Consider the following 25,038-nt stretch of genomic DNA (forward strand, 5'->3'; position numbering starts at 1 on the left):
GCCCTCGACCCAGCAGCCGCGGCCTCCCGGCGAGCGGAGCGCGCAGGCCGCCCGCCCGCGCTCCACGACGCCGCGCGGGAGGCAAAGTTTGGCCGCGGCCCCAGGGCCCGAACTTTCCCGCCCGCCCGCCCGGACAGCTCTCCGCCCGCTCCCCCTCGGCCAGCCCCGGGCGCCGGCCTTCCGCGCTCCTAGACTACTTACTCTGGCTGTTCCCGCAGCGACTGAGCCTCCGCGGCGGCCATCTTGAACTTCCTGACTCCTGGGCGGCGGTGGCGGTGGCCACCCGGACGGTGGAAGCCACTGGAGGAGGAGGAAGAAGGAGCAGGGCCGTCGCGCATGTGCCGACAGCGTCGGGAACCGTGGAGCTCAGAATTGCTCGGAGAATCCGGATATAAAAGTGCATCCGGGGACAGGGCGCACGAGCGTCATGACGCACTTCCGCGACGGGGCGGGGCTGCGGCAGCGAGGGCTGGGGCTTTAAGGGCGCGCGTTGACTGGGTTAGAACCGACGTTACGTTCCAGGACCCCGGTGGAGAAAGGGGGTGTCTGCCTTGCGGGCGCGGTTCCGAGAACTGGTTTCATTGTGGGGCCCACAGTTGGGTTAAAATTCTCAAACGGGCAAACAAGATGACTTTGCTTTTAAATGCCTTTTTACTGTCTAGATAAGTCAATGTGAAACGGCATTAAGGGAAAGTTTGTAGAAAGGCAGGAGTACTGGAAACGTAGGGCTGTACCTAGAACATAGGGAACTATTTTTATTGATACATTTCTTTGAAACTTTTGAACTTTGTTTCAGCTGTTGCTAAGTACAGGGGTAACGATTCAGGAATCCGTTACTCCTGTTTAGTTTCGCTGGTTCTGTAATTGGTCCGAATAACTTTGTGACTTTGTTTTTCTATAATAATGGAATCTAAGGTAACGAGATTAAATGAAACATTTTATGAGAAAACATTTACTGTCTCTTGGAGAGCTTTCAATACCATGGAGGTTTTTACGTTCTCTGTCTCTCAAAAGAGACATATCTTTCTCCATACTCTGGAACCGGAAAGCAGGGTGATGATCACTTTTATTCTTATAATCCACTGAGTTTGGGTTTGACCTAGAAATTTGAGTTCGGAATATCTGAGCTTCTTATATATCTCTTGATTTTCAGAGAGGAAGAGTTACAAATATTCTTACAAAATAAGTCCCTGGGTGGCTGGAATCCCAAACGTGGTAAAATGTTAAGCGTTTTCCCCTCATGGACTTTATTAACATGGAACACTAAATCAATCCCTGGATATTTATTGATTTTTTGTGGGTTACCCCCCCACCCATTGTTGCATTTCTTTATATGGTCCTTAATTATATTGTTTTCCTTATGAAGGATTTCTCTCTTTCTCCTTAATAATCAAATCCAGGTATAATAACTTAAAAGGCTTCTTTCAAAGGAAATAGTTTTCAGAAATATGTTAAGAATGGTTTATATTTTCAACCATATATTTATCTATGTACGAATAGTGTGTAGGTTGGGATTTCAGAGTTCCACTAATTGTTCCTACCTCTAGATTCTCATCCCTGTATATGTTTTCAAAGGTATTTTGTATATGGCAGCCTTGTATTTACAGTTTATTATATTCTCTGTCCCACGAAGGCAAGGCCATGTGTCATTGTGTTAAGAATAGCTCAAATATGTTATTAAAATGACAGAAAATTAGTACATTATTTTTAAATAAATAATTTTAAAATGAAAATAAACAGTGTAACAGACTTATTACAGATCTCTTCTTGGAATTGAGGGCAAGCCTGTAAGAGATCTCACCTTGGATATAAAGTAGAATGATATACTTTAAGGCAAAGAAGCGTAGCAAACTGGCACTCAGAGGTAAGGTGACTTACTTGTGATGACTCAGTTCCTAGGTGCGAAGCCACGGTTTGAACTGAAATTTCTCAAGTCTGTGCTCTTCCTTACTGTGCTGCTTCCCACAGAAATGTCATTGCTTTAACATCCCCTTATTGAGCACCCACCCACACAGCTATTTGGTTTTCAAACTCCTTTCGAATAAAGGTAACGGAAAGAGCACTGGATTGGCACCCAGAAATTCCTTATTTTTTCTGTGTCCGTAAGCTGTAGTCTCTTCCTTGCTGCTGATTCGTGGAACGCTCATAAACCAATCTGTTTCCTCAGTCTTAACGTGATCTCCCTGCCCTCCCTCGCCCCGCCCCCCCCCACCCCGCGTTTCTTTGCAGCAGCTTTCATGTAGACGTTAAACTAAGCATACCGAGTGTGGCGAAGGATAGGTGGGGAACACAGGAACTAAGGTTCAGGCTTGGAGCCTGATTATGACTGGCTCAAGTTTAGACTTGGACAAACCAAGTTTTTCAACAAGAACATCGTAAAAATCAAGTTTCAGAAAATGATGCTGGCAAACACATTTCGCTCGCTCGGTACTGCTCTCGGAGGGTGCACTAGGACAGGATTTGTCAAGGACTCAGCCCGAACTATATACTGCCGTTGAAGTTTTGGGAAAAACGGGGTTCTTTGAAGGCGGAGTTAAAGCAAACATCCACTTATTACTTTAATCATTCAGCAAACGTTTACTAAGCGACAAACTTAAGCCCAACTTTTCATTTTCAAACTTGAAGCCCATCCTCTCAGCCTCGCTACTTTTTCCTGTCCTAGTTCGGGAATCTTTGCACCGGAAAGCAGCCGCGGTAGTGGCCGCTGGGTCGGACCCGCGCCGCGGGAGAGTTTAGGGGTGACCCCGCCCACCGGAAGTCGCTGGAGGGGCGGGGCCTCGGCGAGCGCGCGTTTCTCGGCCCAGTGAGGCGCGTGCGTGCGTGCGTGCGCCTGGGAAGGGGTGGGCGGGGCTGAGGAGAGCGGCAGCCCCGCCCCTCCCCGCCCTTCGGAGCCCAGCCAGCCTAGCGCCTGCGAGCGAACCAGTGAGGGCCGCTTGGTGCTGCTGACGGATCTTCGGGACCGCAGCGCCCGGACGCCGGACACATTCTCTGGCCCGAGGACAAGGTTTTGGGGACAAGCATGCATTTTTGCACACTGGACTTTTTCTTACCGTCTTCCAAGTATTAGTGGTTTCCTGCAAGACGCACCTTCCCGAAATAGTGCGGTGCTTTAGAGTGACGTTCCTCACGTGCCGAGCGATGTATTAAACTTGGACCTTCTAAGCCACCCCGTCCTTCGATCGCGCCAAGCTCTTCATAGGCTCGTTATAGCGTGGGCTGCAGACAAACAAACAGCTTCCTAAGTCCTTTGAGGAAAACTGGCCCGCGCAGACTCCCCAGATGTCAATTCAAAGAATGTCGACGACCTTTTAGGTAACACGTAAGGTTTGACTCAGTTTAGATCTAGACTTGGGATTTGTAGATGCTTGGGAAGACACTGGGTTGAGTTTTTCCTTTATTACAAAACAAAAACATGAAAATAGTTTTTTGTTCTTTGTTTTAGAGCAGCTCCAATACATTCACGAATATCTGGAAAATACAAGAGAGCAAAAGAAAACAAAATGAAAACCACCCAGAGTTCCATTACCCAAACGGAACCAAAATTAATGTATGGGTCTATTGGGGCCTATTTCCACGTGAAATACTAAAATTTCTTGTACTCCTGTATGGAATGTGATAGTTTGCTTTTCCACGTAACATGCCTATCAATTTTTACATAATTCTAGCTTTAGTAAATGTCTTCCTAACTACACGATGGCCCTTTCCTTTGCTACTGGGTGTCCAGTAGGGTCAGTGTTGCTCTGTTGTGTGTGACTCTGATGAGGCAGTGTCTCCAGTGGTGTTCAGAACGTGACCGTTCAGGTCAGGAAGACCTGGGCTTCACCACGTGTTTAACCTTCGAAGCCTCACTCTCCACCTCAGTAACGAGAGGGTAATAGTTCCCATCGTGTAGGATTATTACAAGAATTAAATGAAATAATGAATGAAAGGCCCTGGAGCATGTATTGATAAATACTAGCTATTTCGATAGGCAAGGTTTTTGGTTTTTTTTTTTAGTTTGTTTCTTTTGTTCTGATTTTTTTGTTTAGTTCCAGATTTTCTATGTAGTTACATACTATTGCTACATTGGGTATAAGGGGTTTTATACACAGCTTTTCATGATTTTATTACATAAGTAACACATAAATAATACATAAATTAGAAGCACTTTTTGCAGTAAGAAAAAATGAAAATTGTCATCCTACTCCCTGTAGATAATTATTATTCACATTTTACAATAGGGCTAGCTAGCCTTTCTCCCTTTTTTATACTTGTATTCATATATTAATGACATTTTAAAAACTGCAATTGCATTATGAACTCAGTCTCATAACGGGCCAAGGATAGCGAAGAGGTCAGTGTGGAGAGAGTGCAGTGATTACAGGAGTAGGAAATAAAGCTGGAAAGGGAGTTTGTAGGATTTGGATTTCACTTAAGATTTATTGGACAGAGTAAGTGCAGGGTTGCAGAATGGCATAATTTATTTTAGAATGTTTTCTTGGCTGCTCTAAGGAGCTAGACAGCCAGGGACCAGGGGAGGAAAGGTGGAATCCAGTTAGGAGTGTAACTCAGTAATCCTGGTGAGTGAAGGTGGTGGATTAGAACAGGGTGAAAGTGGGAAAAAGTGGTTGGATTCTGGATATATTTTGAAAGGACAAGCTGTAGAATTCACTGATCAATTGGATGTGGGGTGTGAGAGACGGTGACTTAAAGGTATTTTGGCTTGAGCAGATATAATGCAATTGCCACTTACAGAGCAGATTTAATTGGTGGGGATTGGGGGCGAATGAAGAGTTCTGTTTCAGTCATGTTATGATTTCAGAGTCTATTAGATGTCTAATTGTAAGTGGGGTCTTAAAGACTTCAATTATTGTTGTCCATTTTCCCCTTCATTTCTGTCAGTTTTTGCTACATGTATTTTGGTTCTTTGTTATTAGGTTCACGCATGTTTATAAACATTATATCCTATTGGATTGACACTTTCAGCATTACAAAATGTCCCTCTTTTTCTGTAGTAACTTTTTAAAAATTTAAAAGTTTGTTTTGTCTGACATTAGCACAGTCATTCCCACTTTCTGTGGTTGCTGCTTGCATGATTTTTACTATGAAATCTGAAGTATATCTCCTGTAGACAGCATGTAGTTGGGTCTTGTTTTTTTAAATCTATTCTAATCTCTGCCTTTTGATTAGATTGTTTAATCCACTCACATTCAACGTTATTGACATAGTTGGATTTATGTCTGTGATTTTATTTTTCTGTATGTCTCATGTCTTTTTGTTCCTTTGTCCCTCCTTTACTGTTTTCTTTTGAATCAAGTGAATATTTTCTAATGTAGCGGTTTAATCTCTAAGTGATTTTTTCCCCCACTATTTTAGTTGTTTCCTTTGTGGTTGCTCTAGAGCTTACCACATACATCTTAACTTACCAGAATTAGCTCCAAATTTGTACTAACATAATTCCAATGAGATTAAAAACCTTACTCCAATATAGTTTTGTTCTATTTGCCTATTTTTTGTGGTATAATTGTTATATATATATTGTATCTATAAATGTTACAAACCCAACAGTACATTGTTATGATGATTACTTTATATCTTTTAAGGAAACTGAAAGAAGAAAGGAAAGCTAATACATATTTACAGTTGACCCTTGAACAGCACTGTGGATCCACTTATACGTGGATTTTTTTCAATAAATACTACAGTATTGCATGATCTGTGCTTGGTTGAATTCATGGATGCAGAACCTTGGATATGGAGGGCCATCTGTAAAGTTATAACACGTTTTCAACTGCGAGGGGGGTCAGTGCCCTTAACCCCACATTGCTCAAGGGTCGACTGTATAGCTTTTATTATGTATGACCTTCTTATTTATCATTTCTGGTTCTCTTTATTTCTTGTTTTTGTGGATCCAAGTTACCATCTGGAGTAATTTCTTTAGCTCAGTACAGCCTTGCTACTACCCACCTCCTTTGTACTACTGTTAGCAAATATGTTACATTTCTATTCTATATGTTATAGACCCAGCAATACATTTTATTATTTATATACATAAAATGTATTGTTTTATACAATTGCTTTTTTTCATGTGTGCATCTTATAAACAACTTTATTGAGGTATAATTTGCATATCATCAAATCACCCATTTTAAGTGCGCACTTCAGTCATTCTCAGCAAATTTACGTAATTGTGAACCCTCACCATAATCCAGTGTCAGAACATTTTCATCACCCTTGTAATATTTCTTCATACCCACTTGCCGTCACTCGCCATTCTCACCCCTGCTCCCAAGCAACCATTAATATACTTCCTTTCTCTATGGATTTGTCTTTTCTAGGCAATCATTGTATTTTTCTTTTTCAATTTTATAGTACATTCTCAGTTTTGTACAACTACTACGTCTATCTAGTCCCACATATTTTCATCACTCCAGAATAAAACCTGTACCCAGTAAGCTGTTTGTCCCCATTCCCCTATCCACACAGCCCCTGGCAACCACCAGGCAGTATCCTGTTTCTATGGATTCATCTATTTTGGATATTTTATCTAAATGGAATAATATATTATGTGACCAGTTGTATCTGTCTGCTTTTACTTGTTTTAGAGGTTGATTCACATTGTAGTATGTATCAGTACTTCATTTCTTTCTATGGAGGAATAATATTCCATTGTATGAATACATACAGTTGTTTTTTAAATCTCTTAAGAGAAGAAACAAAAATGCATTTATGCTGTCTTTTGTAATTACCTAATTACCAGTGCCGTTTGTTTTTATGTGTTGATTCAGATTACTGTCTGTGGTCACTTTCTTTTAGCCTAAAGAACTTCCTTTAGTATTTCTTGTAGGGTGGGACTGCCAGCAGCAAATTCTCAGTTCTTGTTTATCTGGAAGTTTCTTTATTTCATCTTCATTTTTGAAAGATAACTTTTTGGATATACTATTATTGGTTGACAGGTTTTTGTTTTGAACATGTTATTACACTGCCTTCTGCCTTCCATTGTTTCTGCTGAGAAATCTGCTGTTAATCTCATTGAGGTTAACTTTTTGGGGGCCACACCGCATGTTAGTTCCCCAACCAGGGATCAAACCCGTGCCCCCTGCAATGGAAGCTCGGAGTCCTAAACACTGAACCACCAGGGAAGTCCCAGTGTCCCCTTTAAATGATGAATTGTTTTTCTCTTGCTGCTTTCAAGATTTTCTCCTTGTGTTTGGCTTTCAGCAATTTTACTGTGATGTGTTTATATGTGGATCTCTTTTGCATTTATTCTACTTGGAGTTCTTTGTTCTATAGCTTTTCAATAAATTTGGGAAGCTTTCAGCCATTATTTCTTCAAATATTTTTCTGCTCCTTTTTCTTCTCTCTCTTTCTGGCAATCTCATTACATGTATGTTGGTGTGCTTTAGAGTGTCCCACAATCCTAAGGCTCTGTTCATTTTTTCAGAAATTCTTTTTTCTCTCTGTTTTCTGATTGCATAATTTCTATTGATCTATTGTCAAGTTTACTAATTTTTTTTTCTGCCAGTTCAAATCTACTGTTGAGCCCCTCTAGTGAAGTTTTCATTTCATTTATTGTATTTTTCAACTCCAGAATTCCCACTTGTTTTTTAAAAATAATTTCTCTTTATTGATATTCTGTATTCGATGTGACATTGTCATCATACCTTACTTCTTTAACCATGTTTCCTTTAGTTCTTTGAACACATTTACAGTGGCTACTTTGAAAGCCGTTGTTAAATCCAACATCTGGTTACTCTCACAGGCGGTTTCTATTGCCTGCTTTTTTCCCATGGTATGGGGTCATACTTTCCTGTTTCTTTGCATGCCTTGTAATCTTTTGTTGGAAGTTGGCATGTTTTAGCAACTCTGGTTACTGGTTTCCACCCTTCTCCAGTCTTGTTATTATTATGCTTGTCTATTTGTTTAGTGACTCAGTTATTCTAGTGAAGTCTATTCCTTCCTCACCCCATGCTGTGTGAAGTCTCTGATGTTGTTCCTGAGGGAGTGCAGCCTTGGGGATTCCTACAGTCATTCTGGGATGACAGTGGTTTTGTAAAGGTTCTCTTTGCCCCTTTCTTGTCCTGGCCATACCCAGGTGTTAAGGTCCACTAGGTGCTGGCTGATTGCTGTACTGTTTTCAACATTACCCTAGGGCATAAATTGGTCCATAGACTAAACCAATCAAATTCAGGGACATTTAAAAGGATAGTTTCTAAGGTCACTGTCTGAGATTTGGTCTGACTCAAGGTGGGTTCCTACCAGCAGTCTCTCTATGCCTGGTTCTCTGTTAGAAACGGCTGGCCTACAGTTTAACCTCCATGTGCAATGATTCTACCAATCTCCTCCGGGTTGTCTTTCCCCACATCCTCCACTGTTTTTGAGAGCATCTGGAAGCTCGAACTTCCTCTCCTCTGTTGCAAATGAAGCCATTTCTTTTGGGAAGAGACGAGGAGCTATCTGTTTTACAGCCTCCTGTACCCTCCTGGCAGAATCTCTGATCCAGGACTCTGGAGCTGGGAGGGGAGCAATGACATGCCTCTCTCTGAGTGACACTTGTGTTAGGAGCTGGGCGCTCGGTGGAAGGGGACAACAGTAGCCACAGGTCCTCTCCTTCTCCCAGTGCCTCTGCCTTGGGACCGTGGCAAAGGCAGTCAGGGCCCCAGTATTCCCAGTGGTGCCGCACTTGAGGTGTAAAGCCTTCAGTCCGCAAACGGGAGCTGGGCAGAAGAAAGTCCTCTCCTCTTGGCTGCATCCTCCTGGAACTTAGCCTGAGGAACAGGGAGCTGGGGGCAGAACGAGAAAGGCTGACAGCCCCAGAAGATGGCCCTCTGCCTGGGAGCTGGGGGACAGGGAGCCCCGTGTTTTGGGTGACACCAGGCTGGGGTGGAGTTTCTTTTTTTTTTTTTTTTGTTATTAATCAGTCATCAATTTTATACACATCACTGTATACATGTCAATCCCAATCGCCCAATTCAGCACACCACCATCCCCACCCCACCGCAGTTTTCCCCCCTTGGTGTCCATACGTTTGTTCTCTACATCTGTGTCTCAACTTCTGCCCTGCAAACCGGTTCATCTGTACCATTTTTCTAGGTTCCACATACGTGCGTTAATATACGATATTTGTTTTTCTCTTTCTGACTTACTTCACTCTGTATGACACTCTCTAGATCCATCCACGTCTCAACAAATGACTCAATTTCGTTCCTTTTTATGGCTGAGTAGTATTCCATTGTATATATGTACCACAATTTCTTTATCCATTCGTCTGTCGATGGGCATTTAGGTTGCTTCCATGACCTGGCTATTGTAAATAGTGCTCCAATGAACATTGGGGTGCATGTGTCTTTTTGAATTACGGTTTTCTCTGGGTATATGCCCAGTAGTGGGATTGCTGGGTCATATGGTAATTCTATTTTTAGTTTTTTAAGGAACCTCCATACTGCTCTCCATAGTGGCTGTATCAATTTACATTCCCACCAACAGTGCAAGAGGGTTCCCTTTTCTCCACACCCTCTCCGGCATTTGTTGTTTGTAGATTTTCTGCTGATGCCCATTCTAACTGGTGTGAGGTGATACCTCATTGTAGTTTTGATTTGCATTTCTCTAATAATTAGTGATGTTCAGCATCTTTTCATGTGCTTCATGGCTGTCTGTATGTCTTCTTTGGAGAAATGTCTATTTAGGTCTTCTGCCCATTTTTGGATTGGGTTGTTTGTTTCTTTAATATTGAGCTGAGTGAGCTGTTTATATATTTTGGAGACTAATCCTTTGTCCGTTGATTCGTTTGCAAATATTTTCTCCCATTCTGAGGGTTGTCTTTTTGTCTTGTTTATGGTTTCCTTTGCTGTGCAAAAGCTTTTAAGTTTCATTAGGTCCCCGTTGTTTATTTTTTTTTTATTTCCATTGCTCTAGGAGGTGGATCAAAAAAGATCTTGCTGTGATTTATGTCAAAGAGTGTTCTTCCTATGTTTTCCTCTAAGGGTTTTATAGTGTCCAGTCTTACATTTAGGTCTCTAATCCATTTTGAGTTTATTTTTGTGTATGGTGTTAGGGAGTATTCTAATTTCATTCTTTTACATGTAGCTGTCTAGTTTTCCCAGCACCACTTATTGAAGAGACTGTGTTTTCTCCATTCTATATCTTTGCCTCCTTTGTCATAGATTAGTTGACCATAGGTGCGTGGGTTTATCTCTGGGCTTTCTATCTTGTTCCATTGATCTATGTTTCTGTTTTTGTGCCAGTACCATATTGTCTTGATTACTGTAGCTTTGTAGTATAGTCTGAAGTCAGGGAGTCTGATTCCTCCAGCTCCGTTTTTTTCCCTCAAGACTGCTTTGGCTATTCGGGGTCTTTTGTGTCTCCATACAAATTTTAAGATGATTTGTTCTAGTTCTGTAAAAAATGCCATTGGTAATTTGATAGGGATTGCATTGAATCTGTAGATTGCTTTTGGTAGTATAGTCATTTTCACAATATTGGTTCTTCCAATCCAAGAACATGGCATATCTCTCCATCTGTTGGTATCATCTTTAATTTCTTTCATCAGTGTCTTATAGTTTTCTGCATACAGGTCTTTTGTCTCCCTAGGTAGGTTTATTCCTAGATATTTTATTCTTTTTGTTGCAATGGTAAATGGGAGTGTTTCCATAATTTCTCTTTCAGATTTTTCATCATTAGTGTATAGGAATGCAAGAGATTTCTGTGCATTAATTTTGTATCCTGCAACTTTACCAAATTCATTGATTAGCTCTAGTAGTTTTCTGGTGGCATCTTTAGGATTCTCTATGTATAGTATCATGTCATCTGCAAACAGTGACAGTTTTACTTCTTCTTTTCCAATTTGTATTCCTTTTATTTCTTTTTCTTCTCTGATTGACGTGGCTAGGACTTCCAAAACTATGTTGAATAATAGTGGTGAGAGTGGACATCCTTGTCTCGTTCCTGATCTTAGAGGAAATGCTTTCAGTTCTTCACCGTTGAGAATGATGTTTGCTGTGGGTTTGTCGTATATGGCCTTTATTATGTTGAGGTAGGTTCCCTCTATGCCCACTTTCTGGAGAGTTTTTTATCATAAATGGGTGTTGAATTTTGTCAAAAGATTTTTCTGCATCTATTAAGATGATCATATGGTTTTTATTCTTCAATTTGTTAATATGGTGTATCACATTGATTGATTTGCATATATTGAAGAATCCTTGTATCCCTGGGATAAATCCCACTTGATCGTGGTGTATGATCCTTTTAATGTGTGGTTGGATTCTGTTTGCTAGTATTTTGTTGAGGATTTTTGCATCTATATTCATCAGTGATATTGGTCTGTAATTTTCGTTTTTGTAGTATCTTTGTCTGGTTTTGGTATCAGGGTGATGGTGGCCTCATAGAATGAGTTTGGGAGTGTTCCTTCCTCTGCAATTTTTGGGAAGAGTTTGAGAAGGATGGGTGTTAGCTTTTCTCTAAATGTTTGATAGAATTCACCTGTGAAGCCATCTGGTCCTGGACTTTTGTTTGTTGGAAGATTTTTAATCACAGTTTCAATTTCATTACTTGTGATTGGTCTGTTCATATTTTCTGTTTTTTCCTGGTTCAGTCTTGGAAGGTTATACCTTTTGAAGAATTTGTCCATTTCTTCCAGGTTGTCTATTTTATTGGCATAGAGTTGCTTGTAGTAGTCTCTTAGGATGCTTTGTATTTCTGCACTGTCTGTTGTAACTTCTTTTTCATTTCTGATTTTATTGATTTGAGTCCTCTCCCTCTTTTTCTTGATGAGTCTGGCTAATGGCTTATCAATTTTGTTTATCTTTTCAAAGAACCAGCTTTTAGTTTTATTGATCTTTGCTATTGTTTTCTTTGTTTCTATTTCATTTATTTCTGCTCTGATCTTTATGATTTCTTTCCTTCTGCTAACTTTGGGTTTTGTTTGTTCTTCTTTTTCTAGTTTCTTTAGGTGTAAGGTTAGATTGTTTACTTGAGATTTTTCTTGTTTCTTTAGGTAGGCTTGTATAGCTATAAACTTCCCTCTTAGAACTGCTTTTGCTGCATCCCATAGGTTTTGGGTTGTCGTGTTGTCGTGTTTTCATTGTCATTTGTCTCATTTGATTTCCTCTTTGATTTCTTCAGTGATCTCTTGGTTATTTAGTAACGTATTGTTTAGCCTCCATGTGTTTGTGTTTTTTACGTTTTTTTCCCTGTAATTGATTTCTAATCTCATAGCATTGTGGTCAGAAAAGATGCTTGATATGATTTCAGTTTTCTTAAATTTACTGAGGCTTGATTTGTGACCCAAGATGTGATCTATCCTGGAGAATGTTCCGTGTGCACTTGAGAAGAAAGTGTAATCTGCTGTTTTTGGATGGAATGTCCTATAAATATCAATTAAATCTATCTGGTCTATTGTGTCATTTAAAGCTTCTGTTTCCTGATTTATTTTCATTTTGGATGATCTGTCCATTGGTGTAAGTGAGGTGTTAAAGTCCCCACTATTATTCTGTTACTGTCGATTTCCTCTTTTATAGCTGTTAGCAGTTGCCTTATGTATTGAGGTGCTCCTATGTTGGGTGCATATATATTTATAATTGTTAAATCTTCTTCTTGGATTGATCCCTTGATCATTATGTAGTGTTCTTCCTTGTCTCTTGTAACATTCTTTATTTTAAAGTCTATTTTATCTGATATGAGTATTGCTACTCCAGCTTTCGTTTGATTTCCATTTGCATGGAATATCTTTTTCCATCCCCTCACTTTCAGTCTGTATGTGTCCCTAGGTCTAAAGTGGGTCTCTTGTAGACAGCATATATATGGGTCTTGTTTTTGTATCCATTCAGCAAGCCTGTGTCTTTTGGTTGGAGCATTTAATCCATTCACGTTTAAGGTAATTATCGATATGTATGTTCCTATGACCATTTTCTTAATTGTTTTGGGTTTGTTTTTGTAGGTCCTTTTCTTCTCTTGTGCTTCCCACTTAGAGAAGTTCCTTTAACATTTGTTGTAGAGCTGGTTTGGTGGTGCTGAATTCTCTTAGCTTTTGCTTGTCTGTAAAGCTTTTGATTTCTCCATCAAATCTAAATGAGATCCTTGCCAGGTAGAGTAATCTTGGTTGTAGGTTCTTCCCTTTCATCACTTTAAGTATATCATGCTACTCCTTTCTGGCTTGTAGAGTTTCTGCTGAGAAATCAGCTGTTAACCTTATGGGAGTCCCCTTGTATCTTATTTGTCATTTTTCCCTTGCTGCTTTCAATAATTTTTCTTTGTCTTTAATTTTTGCCAATTTGATTACTATGTGTCTCGGCATGTTTCTCCTTGGGTTTATCCTGCCCGGGACTCTCTGTACTTCCTGGACTTGGGTGGCTATTTCCTTTCCCATGTTAGGGAAGTTTTCAACTATAATCTCTTCAAATATTTTCTCTGGTCCTTTCTCTCTCTCTTCTCCTTCTGGGACCCCTATAATGCGAATGTTGTTGTGTTTAATCTTGTCCCAGAGGTCTCTTAGGCTGTCTTCATTTCTTTTCATTCTTTTTTCTTTAGTCTGTTCCGCAGCAGTGAATTCCACCATTCTGTCTTCCAGGTCACTTATCCGTTGTTCTGCCTCAGTTATTCTGCTATTGATTCCTTCTAGTGTAGTTTTCACTTCAGTTATTATATTGGTCATCTCTGTTTCTTTGTTCTTTAATTCTTCTAAGTCTTTGTTAATCAGTTCTTGCATCTTCTCAATCTTTGCCTCCATTCTTATTCCGAGGTCCTGGATCATCTTCACTATCATTATTCTGAATTCTTTTTCTGGAAGGTTGCCTATCTCCACTTCATTTAGTTGTTTTTCTGGGGTTTTATCTTGTTCTTTCATCTGGTATATAGCCCTCTGCCTTTTCATCTTGCCTATCTTTCTGTGAATGTGGTTTTTGTTCCACGGGCTGCAGTACTGTAGTTTTTCTTGCTTCTGCTGTGTGCCCTCTGGTGGTTGAGGCTATCTAAGAGGCTTGATGGGAGGCTCTGGTGGTGGGTAGAGCTGACTGTTGCTGTGGCTGGTCAGAGTTCAGTAAAACTTTAATCCACTTGACTGTTAATGGGTGGGGCTGGGTTCCCTCCCTGTTGGTTGTTTTGCCTGAGGCAACCCAACACTGGAGCCTGCCTGGGCTCTTTGGTGGGGCTAATGACAGACTCTGGGAGGCCTCACGCCAAGAAGTACTTCCCAGAACTTCTGCTGCCAGTGTCCTTGTCCCTATGGTGAAACAGAGCCACCCCCCGCCTCTGCAGGAGACCTTCCAACACTAGCACGTAGGTCTGGTTCAGTCTCCCCCAGGGTCACTGCTCCTTCCCCTGGGTCCCGATGCATGCACTATTTTGTGTGCGCCCTCCAAGAGTGGGGTCTCTGTTTCCCCTAGTCCTGTCGAAGTCCTGCAATCAATTCCCACTAGGCTTCAAAGTCTGATTCTCTAGGAATTCCTCCTCCTGTTGCCGGACCCCCAGGTTGGGAAGCCTGACGGGCTCAGAACCTTCACTCCAGTGGGTGGACTTCTGTGGTATAAGTGTTCGCCAGTCTGTGAGTCACCCACCCAGCAGTTATGGGATTTGATTTTACTCTGATTGCACCCCTCCTACCATCTCATTGTGGCTTCTCCTTTGTCTTTGGATGTGGGGTATCTTTTTTGGTGAGTTCCAGTGTCCTCCTGTCGATGATTGTCCAGCAACTAGTTGTGATTCTGGTGTTCTCGCAAGAGGGAGTGAGAGCACGTCCTTCTACGTGGGGTGGAGTTTCTGTCTCTCTGGTTTGGGAGGGTGAGAAGGAGGGAGCAGGTGTTGGTTCAAATACCACAAACTCTCACTGATTTTACCAAATTATAGTAGATTTTCTTGAATGAGTGTTTCTTCATTTGCTGCATGCCCTTAGGATAATTTCCGGAGACTATAAGTGATTGTTTTAAATACGTTTTATCAGGTTTGCTGGGGAGCAGGTTCATGGAACTCCTCACACTGCAATGCCAGTTAAATGTCTAATTGTAGATGTGAAGTAGGCAGTGGATAGACAAGTCTGGAGTTCAAGGGTGAAAGTAGAGCCGGAGACAGACGTTCTGGAGACATGGCGTGTGCATGCATTTTAAGAATGAGATTGACCAAACTCACTTAGGTTCTGGGCAAGAGGGTAGATGGAGAAGAGTGTAGGCAAGGTTTTAAAGGCCATGCTTATTTTAGGGTGATTGGCAGTAAGCATTATCACTTAGGTGCCATTAGAGAAAAACCGTTAAATTCACATAAAGAGTTAGGAGGCACTTAACAATTTCCTTAACTGCTCTGCAGCTAAGTAATAGTGTGTGGCCTTGAGTGAGTTGTATAATCTCAGTTTCCTCAACTAAAATGAAGGAGTGGAGCTAGGTGATGACGAGAGCCTCATTGTACCTTCCAACCGCAACCTATTATTCTTTAAAATTGGATAACTACACATTCTTGCTTTCTCAAATTCCAGGTACTTATATAAATTCCTGTACTCAGTGCTGGCAAGAGTTTGGTGAAATGGGCTTGCTTATACACTGCTGGTAGGAATGAATTTAGTAATGTGCTTCAAGATCCTTACAAATGTCAATGCCATTTGCCCCAGTAATTGTTCTTTCAGGACTTCCCTGGTGGTCCAGTGGCTAAGACTCTGTGCTCCACATGCAGGGGGCACAGGTTCGATCCCTGGTCAGAGAACTAAATCCCACATGCCACAACTAAGAGTTCACATGCCACAACTAAAAAAAGAAAAAGATCCCGCATGCTGCAATTAAGACCCGGCGTAGCCAAATAAATAAATAAATAAATAAATAAATAAATACCAGGCAAAGAAATCTCCTTCAACTTTACATTTTGTTACAAAGTACTCTACCAGATGTACTCCAGAGTTTGTAATTTTCACTATAGGTCTTTACGTGACTGATCAAACTAGAATTTTGATGTATATGTCATTTCTCAGTGACTTTAGAACGTTTTTGAAGTTTAGGGAAAGATGATTTAATTTTTCAGATAAAATTACCTTCTAGGCAAGATCTGCCTAGAAGTCACAGCATTTTGTATTAAAAAATTTTTTTATGTTGCAGTTGCAAACATAGCAATTTGTGCAGTAGATCTCTGTATGCTATGTTCTTCAGTAAGTGAATGGATAAACAAACTGTTGTACATCAATACAATGGAATACTATTCCAAGATAGTGAGAAATGAACTATCATGCCACAGAAAGACATGGAGGGATCTTAAATGCACGTAGCTAAGTAAAAGAAGTCTGAAAAGGCTGAATACTGTATGATTCCAACTATATGACGTTCTGTAAAAGGCAAAACTATAGAGACAGTTGTTGCCAGGGGCCCAAGGGGAGGGAGAAATGAATAGGCTGAACACAGAGGATTTTTACGAGAGTGATACTATAATGGTGGATACATGTCATTGTACGTTTGTCCAAATCCATAGAACACACAACACCAAAAGTGAGCCCTAAAGTAAACTATGGACTTTAGTTAATAATGTATCAACATTGGTCCATTAATTGTAATGAATGTAGCACACCTATTTAGGACGTTAATAGTAGGGGAAACTGAGGATGGGGAGAGAGGGAGTATACGATAACATTCTGTACTTTCTGCTCCATTGTATGTAAACCTAAAACTCTAATAAATAAAGTCTATTTTTTAAAAAGCTCAGCTATCAAATTTGTGAGGTAGACCTCTGTATGTTGTGAGTGTATGGGGGAGGGTGTCTTTGTATATGGGGTGAAGTCACAGATAACTAGATGTCATTTCAGCAACATTTTCCCCTCCACATTTACAATAGATTGTTTTTAAAATTGTGTGCCTTGTAGTGAAAATTCAACACCCAACTGTATGTCGATCGTATCTCAATAAAACTGGGAAAAAAAGGATTTAACACCAGCCTTTTAAAATACCTTTTTATACATTCTTTTCTCTTTTTTTTTTTTCTATTCATAGGTAGGTCTGTGTTGTTAAATTAATGAATTTGAATTTAAATTCCAGTACATTTCCTGTGATCCTGACATTTACCAGAGGAAAGCATAATGTCCAAACCCTTTTTCCTAGGGTTCCTAGGGGAAGACTTTGAAGCTCAAGTTGCAAGCTTGGGAGAAATACTTTCCTTAGAGATGTGTGGGTGCAAGGTTGTTTGTTTTTTTTTTTTTTTAATAAATTTATTTATTTTATTTATTTTTGGCCGTGTTGGGTCTTCGTTGCTGCGCGTGGGCTTTCTCTAGTTGTGGCGAGCGGGGGCTACTCTTCGTTGCGGTGCACGGGCTTCTCATTGCTGTGGCTTTTTGTTGCGGAGCACAGGATCAAGGTGCGTGGGCTTCAGTAGTTGCAGCATGCAGGCTCAGTAGTTGTGGCTCACGGGCTCTAGAGCTCAGGCTCAGTAGTTGTGGTGCACAGGCTTCGTTGCTCCACGGCATGTGGGATCTTCCCGGACCAGGGCCCGAACCTGTGTCCCCTGCATTGGCAGGCGGATTCTCAACCACTGCGCCACCAGGGAAGCCCTGGGTGCAAGCTTTGCTAGGTCACCAGCAACACAAAGAACACCTCAGGAACCACATCTTAATTTCCTGTTGAATGATAGGTGCCATTACAGTTTTGAACCAGAAATGAAAACCGACTCAGACGAAAACTTCAAGTTTTAGAATGCAGATTAGTCAGAAAACAAACGAAATCTGGAAACGATGCCTTTTCTGTTACCAACGTACTGAGTGCTCCCAGACCTAAATTCTGTGTCAGATCCTAACCCCGGGTGGTCACAGCGACAGTCTTCGTGGGCCCGTGAATCAAGCACACTGAAGAAGCTGGACAGTTCCTGCTAACGGGCCTTTCTCTCCTGTGGCTAATGTCCTCTGAGCTAAAATCAGGTAGGAAAGATAGAAAGACCCAGCCTGAGTGCTTTATAGCTGTTGGCTTATGCTGAATTTCTACTATACAATCTCAGAACCTTGGGAGAATTCAGTGTCCAAAGTAGCTTCAAAATGAGAACTGATAAAAGTCGGAAAAGAAGGAAGAAATGACAATCGAGTTTACCTCTAAAAATGTTGTGATGAAAGAAGCCTTCTAGGTAGCCTATTTTAGACCACAGTTGTACTAAATTTTGTTGTAAATGTCAAAAGAGACCTTTTGGATTTACATGTTTCTATTGTAACAGATCTAAGTAGAACTTAATGGGAAGACAATTTTCACAATTTTTCACATGCTAGGAAAAGTAATCAGCACTTGATAGGGAAAAAGTTTTCTTGACACAAAATGATTGGGGGAAACATAGGAATCAGTCATCAAAGAAAGGAGTCAGTCGTCAGTGTTTTTTTAAATTGTCCAGAGTGTTTGGCTTTCTGTGAAGCTGAACATGTTAGAAATCTCAGGAGACTTCTCATTATGATAAATTAAGTCTCTGAACAGTCATTTTCCTCGAAAGTTTAGAGCATTTCTTTTTGGTTGTTGCTGTTCTTATTCACTCATCTTAAATGAAATTCAGAAACTTGTATTTTGGATGTGAACAGTCACGGCACCTGTGTTTCCTAGTGCAGCTGGTTACTATTAGCCTTTTGCAACTTGCGTAATTCCAGGCAGTTTCATATAATTCAGTATAATCAAAGAGTGTTGGAATAGAAAATGATTTTCTAGTATATGCATTATATTGTCTCCTCTTAATGTTTGTTTGAATATATGTCCATAATTTTGAAGAGTTAAAAACTTCTCTACGTATCTTGACAAGCCTGCAGTCTACGTGCCATGGGGGCACAGTGGTGAAGAATACAGTTTGGTGCCAAGGCCTTGATGGGTACTAAGGTGCCAGCAGTTTTACCACCTTTGATTTTGTACCATCAGTACAGCATCGGCACAGCCAGAAACGCAGACAGCATCTCAGTGTTGTTATGAAAGTAGTTTTGACATTGTAGACCCCATGAAAGGCTTCTGGAAACCCCTAATGATTTGTGGACCACACTTGGAGAACTGCAACGGTAATTAGAAAAGTTAGTCAGACAGAATAGAATAGGGAGGGATTACACCGTGCATGGGCTGACACTGCCCCCGGAGGGCAGCAAAACTCATCACTGGTATCAGAGTCGCCAAGGAAAACACAGCGCGGTCTAGCGCGGGATGGACCAACACTTTTACTCATGTAAGGAAGAGCCAGAGCAAGATCAGCTCCAATAAATAGTGTGTGTTGCTCTCCCACGGCCAGCAGTTCCCCACCGCAGCCGAGACAGGACAGACGGCCTGCACGCATCTCTCTTGTGCTGCAGCAGAAGGACCTGGTCCCTCCCCGAGGAGTCTGAAATACTGAAAGTCTGCGGGTTATCCAGACACCCACCGGAGCAGAGCAAAGGAGCCCACGGTGAGCCTGAAACAGGGAAATACATCCCGCACAAGGCCATAAAGGACCAGGCTGTGTGGGCTCTTTCCCTCGGTGGGGAAGTATCCAGGGAGCGAGCGAGGTCGAAGGGCCGTGGGCAGGAGATTGCCTTTCCCGGCAATTACGTGTGATCTGCTCCCACTACAGTCTTACCTGCTGCTTCTCTTTATCTAACCTCATCCAGTTGCTTTCCTTCCTTTTTTTGGTCAAATCATTTTGCCTTGATGTGTTCTGTAATGTTTTCTCATTGAAAATTATTATAAAATTTAATCGTATAGATGTTTGCTTTTAAAAATTAATAGTGGAGGAAATGAGGCATCATTTAAAAATTATAACCAACTAGCAGTCAATCCAAAGTAGTAAGTAAGTGCTGGATAGCTACCTATTACAAGTGTCCTCAAGACTGAAGAAAGGATAAAATCAAAACTTCCAGGACTCATGCCATTTTCATATCTGGGGGGCATGTCGTCGGTTCCGGTCATTGCCCCCTCCTCTTATTTTCTGCCTACTTAGAGCCTTTCGCCACTTTCACAAACTATTTGGAATAAATAATGCTGAATCCTGCCTACTTTGGGTGCTTGTTAAACTGATGACCGACTTCCTGTTGTCGATAGGATCATCAATAGAGAATGTAAAAGGCAGAGAGATCCGCTACAGAATTGGATTATTTCTCCACTATTTCTACATGGGGAGTATTCCTGTGTTCTTCTCATTCTTGAAAGAGATAATGGCTACTAGACTCGCCCTTTTCACTTCACTGGAGGGACGTTCTCACCTCTCTTGAGGGCACCTCTGGTGTACCCTGCTAGAAGGAAGTCACCTGTTTCCTCTGGTCAGTGGGCACTGCCTCAAGTTATAAGTCCTAGGTAGTATTCTGGGGAGAATTTGAATTGCTTTGGATTAACTGTCCTAATGTATAAGAATGGCTTGTGAACTCTGAAATGGTATACACTGGAGAGGTGTCAGCGAGATGATTTCTAATTTTTAACTACACGTAAGTTCATTCATCTTGCCAGGGACAAAACTTACAGATGTCAGATTATAAATATTGCTGCGACAAGGAACCATCTATAGACTCTCTGAAACATTCTGCTGCCTTACTCATCTTATTTGGATAACATGAGTGGTTTCCCTAAATACACAATTCATGTGAAAAGTACTTTGCAATCTGTAAGTGTATGTACAACTATTAGTTACTGGAAGGTAATAAAGTAAAAGAGGAAGACATGAGAACAAGGGTAAAACACTTGCAAGAAAGAGGAGGCTGCCTAACACAGACATGAGGGTGATGTGACTATGCAAGGGGCCTCTGATCTTCAAGACAGGATTTCCATCTTTCAGTGTCGCTCCCTTTTATAAACTGTAACTTGGTGCTTGTGCTTTTTTCATCCATACAGGACTTAGTTTTGATAGGATATATATTAATCTGTAAATATATAGGTACAGATTTATATTGTATCTGTACTAACTACAATTCATAGAGTTAAAATGAGTATTTCTGATTGGTCTTCATTATCATTTTGAAGATTACAGATCATCTAAATATACTATGTATATTCCTGAGCTTTTTTTTTTTTTTGACAGATAAAAATTTGCCTGAGATTCCCAAGCATCTCAATGCCCATACCCACAATTCCTATTCACATTTGTCCAATGAATGTGAAGAAAACAAAACAAAATAACGACAGCAACAAAATTGAATCAATATGCAAGTGGCTTGATGTTAATAGGTAAACTAGAAACCATGGAAAACTATAAAGTGAAAAATAAGTTATCTATGATCCTACCACCAAGAAATAGTCCCTATATTAACATTTAAAAAAAATTATTTATTTATTTATTTATGGCTGTGTTGGGTCTTCGTTTCTATGCGAGGGCTTTCTCTAGTTGCGGCAAGTGGGGGCCTCTCTTCATTGCGGTGCGCGGGCCTCTCACTATCGCGGCCTCTCTTGTTGCGGAGCACAGGCTCCAGACACGCAGGCTCAGTAATTGTGGCTCAAGGGCCCAGCTGCTCCGCAGCATGTGGGATCTTCCCAGACCAGGGCTCGAACCCGTGTCCCCTGCATTAGCAGGCAGATTCTCAACCACTGCGCCACCAGGGAAGCCCTATATTAACATTTTGATATTTCCTTCCAGTCCCTCTTTTTCTGGCTTTTTCCTTAAAAACAGTTTTTTGGTTTTTTTTAGATCTAATGTGACACTTAACGTAGGTTATTTTTAGTCAGTTACGATTTAGGTAGAACCAGTGAAGGAGGGCAAAACTTAATGGATGAAATAAAAAAGCTTTAAAACTTTTTAATTAAAATATTCTGTATTACTATTTAAGAAACAGACCTTGAATTTAGACATAGAAGTACAGAACCACACTCCCCCCAACCGTATACTTTCTTGCCTTTTAATCAGTATATTTTATGAATATACTGACAACATCCTGAGGTGTATGAAAATACCGAAACTCAGACCCTGCTGCAGTTGATCCTCTGTGTCTGCAGGTTCTGCATCCATGAAGATTCAACAATATTTGGGGGGAAAATTCCAGAATGTTCCAAAAAGCCATACTCGAATTTGCTGCACATTGGCAACTATTTACACAGCCTTTACATTTTATTAGGTATTATAAGTAATTTAGAGACGATTTAAAGTATACTGGAGGATGTGCATAGGTTATATGCAAATATCATGCCATTTTATATAAGTGACTTGAGCTTCCATGGATTTTGGTATCTGAGGGGGCCCTGGAACCAATCCCCTGCAGATACCAAGGGACGGCTATAATTATTTTTCACTTTATTGCTACTAACATATTTTAGAAGGTTTTGAAATACGATAATAGTTGTTTTTCAGGTATTCATAAACATATTTTACACCATAATATGTGTCTTTCACACCATAATATGTGTCTTTCACAGAATCTTTCAGTTTACTTCTTGGTGTTCTCATAACATTCTTCAACCCTTTCTATATAATTTTTTGTTTGGATTAGCTCCTCTCTTTGGAAAACCTTGCAATAGAAGGAGGACGGACCCCGCCCAGAAACTGGTTCTGATGTTGACAGATGACACCACCATCACACCAAGTGGGTATGGAAAAGCTTATTTACTGAAACTGTCTATAAAACAGAAAGAAAATCAGGGACATAGAAAATAGACTGGTGGTTGCCAAGGGAGAGGGGGGTGGGGGAAGGGAGGAGTGGGAGTTTGGGATTAGCAGATGCAAACTGGTATATATAGAATGGATAAACAAGGTCCTACTGTATAGCACTAGCAACTATATTCAATATCCTGCGATAAACCATAATGGAAAAGACTATGAGAAAGAATGTATATATATATATATATATATGTATAACTGAGTCACTTTGCTATAAGCAGTAATTAACACAACATTGTAACTATACTTCAGTAAAAAATAAATTAAAAAAAAAGTTTATTTACATAGTCAGGTTTTCTGGGGCGAGCAGCCGCTGGCTCCCAGCCTGGTTTGAAAGTGGCTCAAGAGAGCAGGGGAGGGCGACTGACTTGGTTTGGGGTGCCGTTCCCACAACCCAGCCTGGGCTTGTGTGGTTTGAACTTGCACCAAAGTAGGAGCATTCGATGCTCTCATCAGCTTGCTCAGATGTGGGGCACAGGGGAGGGATATGGGAGGGGGGCTTGGACACTGTCTGTAGTCAAACATGGAAATTGGAATCAGACTGTGTATGCCAAATCTACCTTCCTAACCATTTGTGTAAATAGTTTTGAGAAATCTATTTTCTGTAGCCTTTTTTAGGAGAATGATAACAATGTAATAGTGATGACAGCTGACATGTATGCTTACTGTGTGCCAGACACTGTAATGACTGCTTTACACATATTAGTTCACTTAATCTTATAATCAGTCTATGCAGTAGGCAATAGTATCTTCATTCTACAGATGAAAAATCTGCAAACAGAGAGGTAGGTAATTTTCCTAAGTTCACATAGCTAGTGAGTGGCAGAGACGGGATTTGAAAACAAGTAAAGACAAATTACCTTTAATTCTTTTTGCTTTCTGAGTGTTTGCACTGGCCTCCAATATTGCATGTTAATTAAAAAGATTTTAAGAATAATGAGCTTTGAATCACTTCCAATTTGTCTGTGTGAATTAGAGCAAATTTTGGGTCCCAGGAAATGCTCTTCCAAGGGAACATGTATTTCTACTTCTTTAATTAAAAAACTTAGCAGGGCTTCCCTGGTGGCGCAGTGGTTGGGAGTCTGCCTGCTAGTGCAGGGGACACGGGTTCGAGCCCTGGTCTGGGAGGATCCCACATGCCACGGAGCGGCTGGGCCCGTGAGCCACAATTGCTGAGCCTGCGCGTCTGGAGCCTGTGCCCCGCGACGGGAGGGGCCGCGATAGAGAAAGGCCCGCGCACCGCGATGAAGAGCGGTCCCCGCACCGCGATGAAGAGTGGCCCCCGCTTGCCGCAACTGGAGAAAGCCCTCGCACGAACCGGGGACCCAACACAGCCAAAAATAAATAATAAATAAATAAATAAATAAGAAAATCCAAAAAAAAAAAAAAATGTTAAAAAACTTAGCAGCATACTATTCCTACTGAATGATCCAGCACAGTTATAATTTTGTCCCTTTTTCACTGTGTTAGGATATTATACACATCTCTCTATTTTTTAAATAGAATTAGATTTCAGAAAACTGCCCACATCTTTAATTAATTTGTACTGTCCTTGAGTTGGTAATTTATGGAGGAAAAAACTGGTACAGACTTTTATCTTCTTAGTGATGTGATTTTTTTCTCACTAATCCCCTTAACGATCTTTTTTCTGCTCTTTTAAATGTTTAGCTAATTGCTATCTAAATATCACTGGTGGGAAGTTTGTTACTTTTAGCTTTGTGACTTAAGATATAATATTTGGTTAGAAAGGTGGTTGATAATAGTTTTCAGGTAAATACATATCTAGTAGAGACTTTTTTTTTTTTTTAAAGAAATTCACATTCTTATTGATTGATTGACTGATTGATTGCTGTGTTGGGTCTTCGTTTCTGTGCGAGGGCTTTCTCTAGTTGTGGCAAGCGGGGACCACTCTTCATCGCGGTGCGCGGGCCTCTCACTATCGCGGCCTCTCCTGTTGCGGAGCACAGGCTCCAGACGCGCAGGCTCAGTAATTGTGGCTCACGGGCCCAGTTGCTCCGTGGCATGTGGGATCTTCCCAGACCAGGGCTCGAACCCATGTCCCCTGCATTGGCAGGCAGATTCTCAACCACTGTGCCACCAGGGAAGCCCCAAATAGAGACTTTTAAAATAATAATTTAACTTTTCTAAACTTTGTATAAAAATAAATCTAATCATGAAGTGCTTTGAGAACTTAAAAAGCATTACTGAATACAGCTGACTGCTTTTAGGAGAGCATCTTATTTTAACTGTTCAGGCTGCTTTGAAACATTTTTTATTTCAATGCCCTTCTAAAGTCAATATTAACTATATGCGACTAATTGCATTTTTTCTTGAAATCTGTTATAAAACAATTTCTTGCATAAGAAATGTACTTTCAGTAAAGGGAACAGTTTTTTTCTTTGATGCTTTGTTTTAGACATTGTGTGGTTTTAGCTTGTCCTGGTGATTTTTTTCATTATGGTGTGAGATAAGAGTCAAGATTCCTTTTTTTTTTTTTTTTAATCTATCACATGGATTTCCAGTTGTTCCAACACCATTAAGTTACCT

The 25,038-nt window shown here is 40.7% G+C and overlaps 1 protein-coding gene and 1 long non-coding RNA gene across 6 annotated transcripts in view; one reads left to right on the forward strand and one right to left on the reverse strand.

Annotated features, from left to right (window-relative positions):
* PRPF4B (pre-mRNA processing factor 4B) overlaps positions 1-415 on the reverse strand; it is a 43,287-nt gene extending 42,872 nt beyond the window's left edge. For all 5 annotated transcript variants that reach the window (XM_057554641.1, XM_057554640.1, XM_057554639.1 and 2 more), the window contains exon 1: positions 202-415. In XM_057554641.1, the coding sequence (XP_057410624.1) occupies positions 202-338 (137 nt within the window). In that variant the 5' untranslated portion in view covers positions 339-415. The remainder of the gene's footprint in view (positions 1-201) is intronic.
* A 2,522-nt stretch (positions 416-2,937) lies between these two features.
* LOC130709088 (uncharacterized) overlaps positions 2,938-25,038 on the forward strand; it is a 70,713-nt gene continuing 48,612 nt past the window's right edge. The window contains exons 1-2 of the long non-coding RNA XR_009009563.1: positions 2,938-3,312; positions 22,325-22,421. This is a non-coding gene — a long non-coding RNA (uncharacterized LOC130709088). The remainder of the gene's footprint in view (positions 3,313-22,324; positions 22,422-25,038) is intronic.

Source organism: Balaenoptera acutorostrata, chromosome 10 (assembly GCF_949987535.1).
Source record: "Balaenoptera acutorostrata chromosome 10, mBalAcu1.1, whole genome shotgun sequence".
NCBI classification, from domain to species: Eukaryota; Metazoa; Chordata; class Mammalia; order Artiodactyla; family Balaenopteridae; genus Balaenoptera; species Balaenoptera acutorostrata.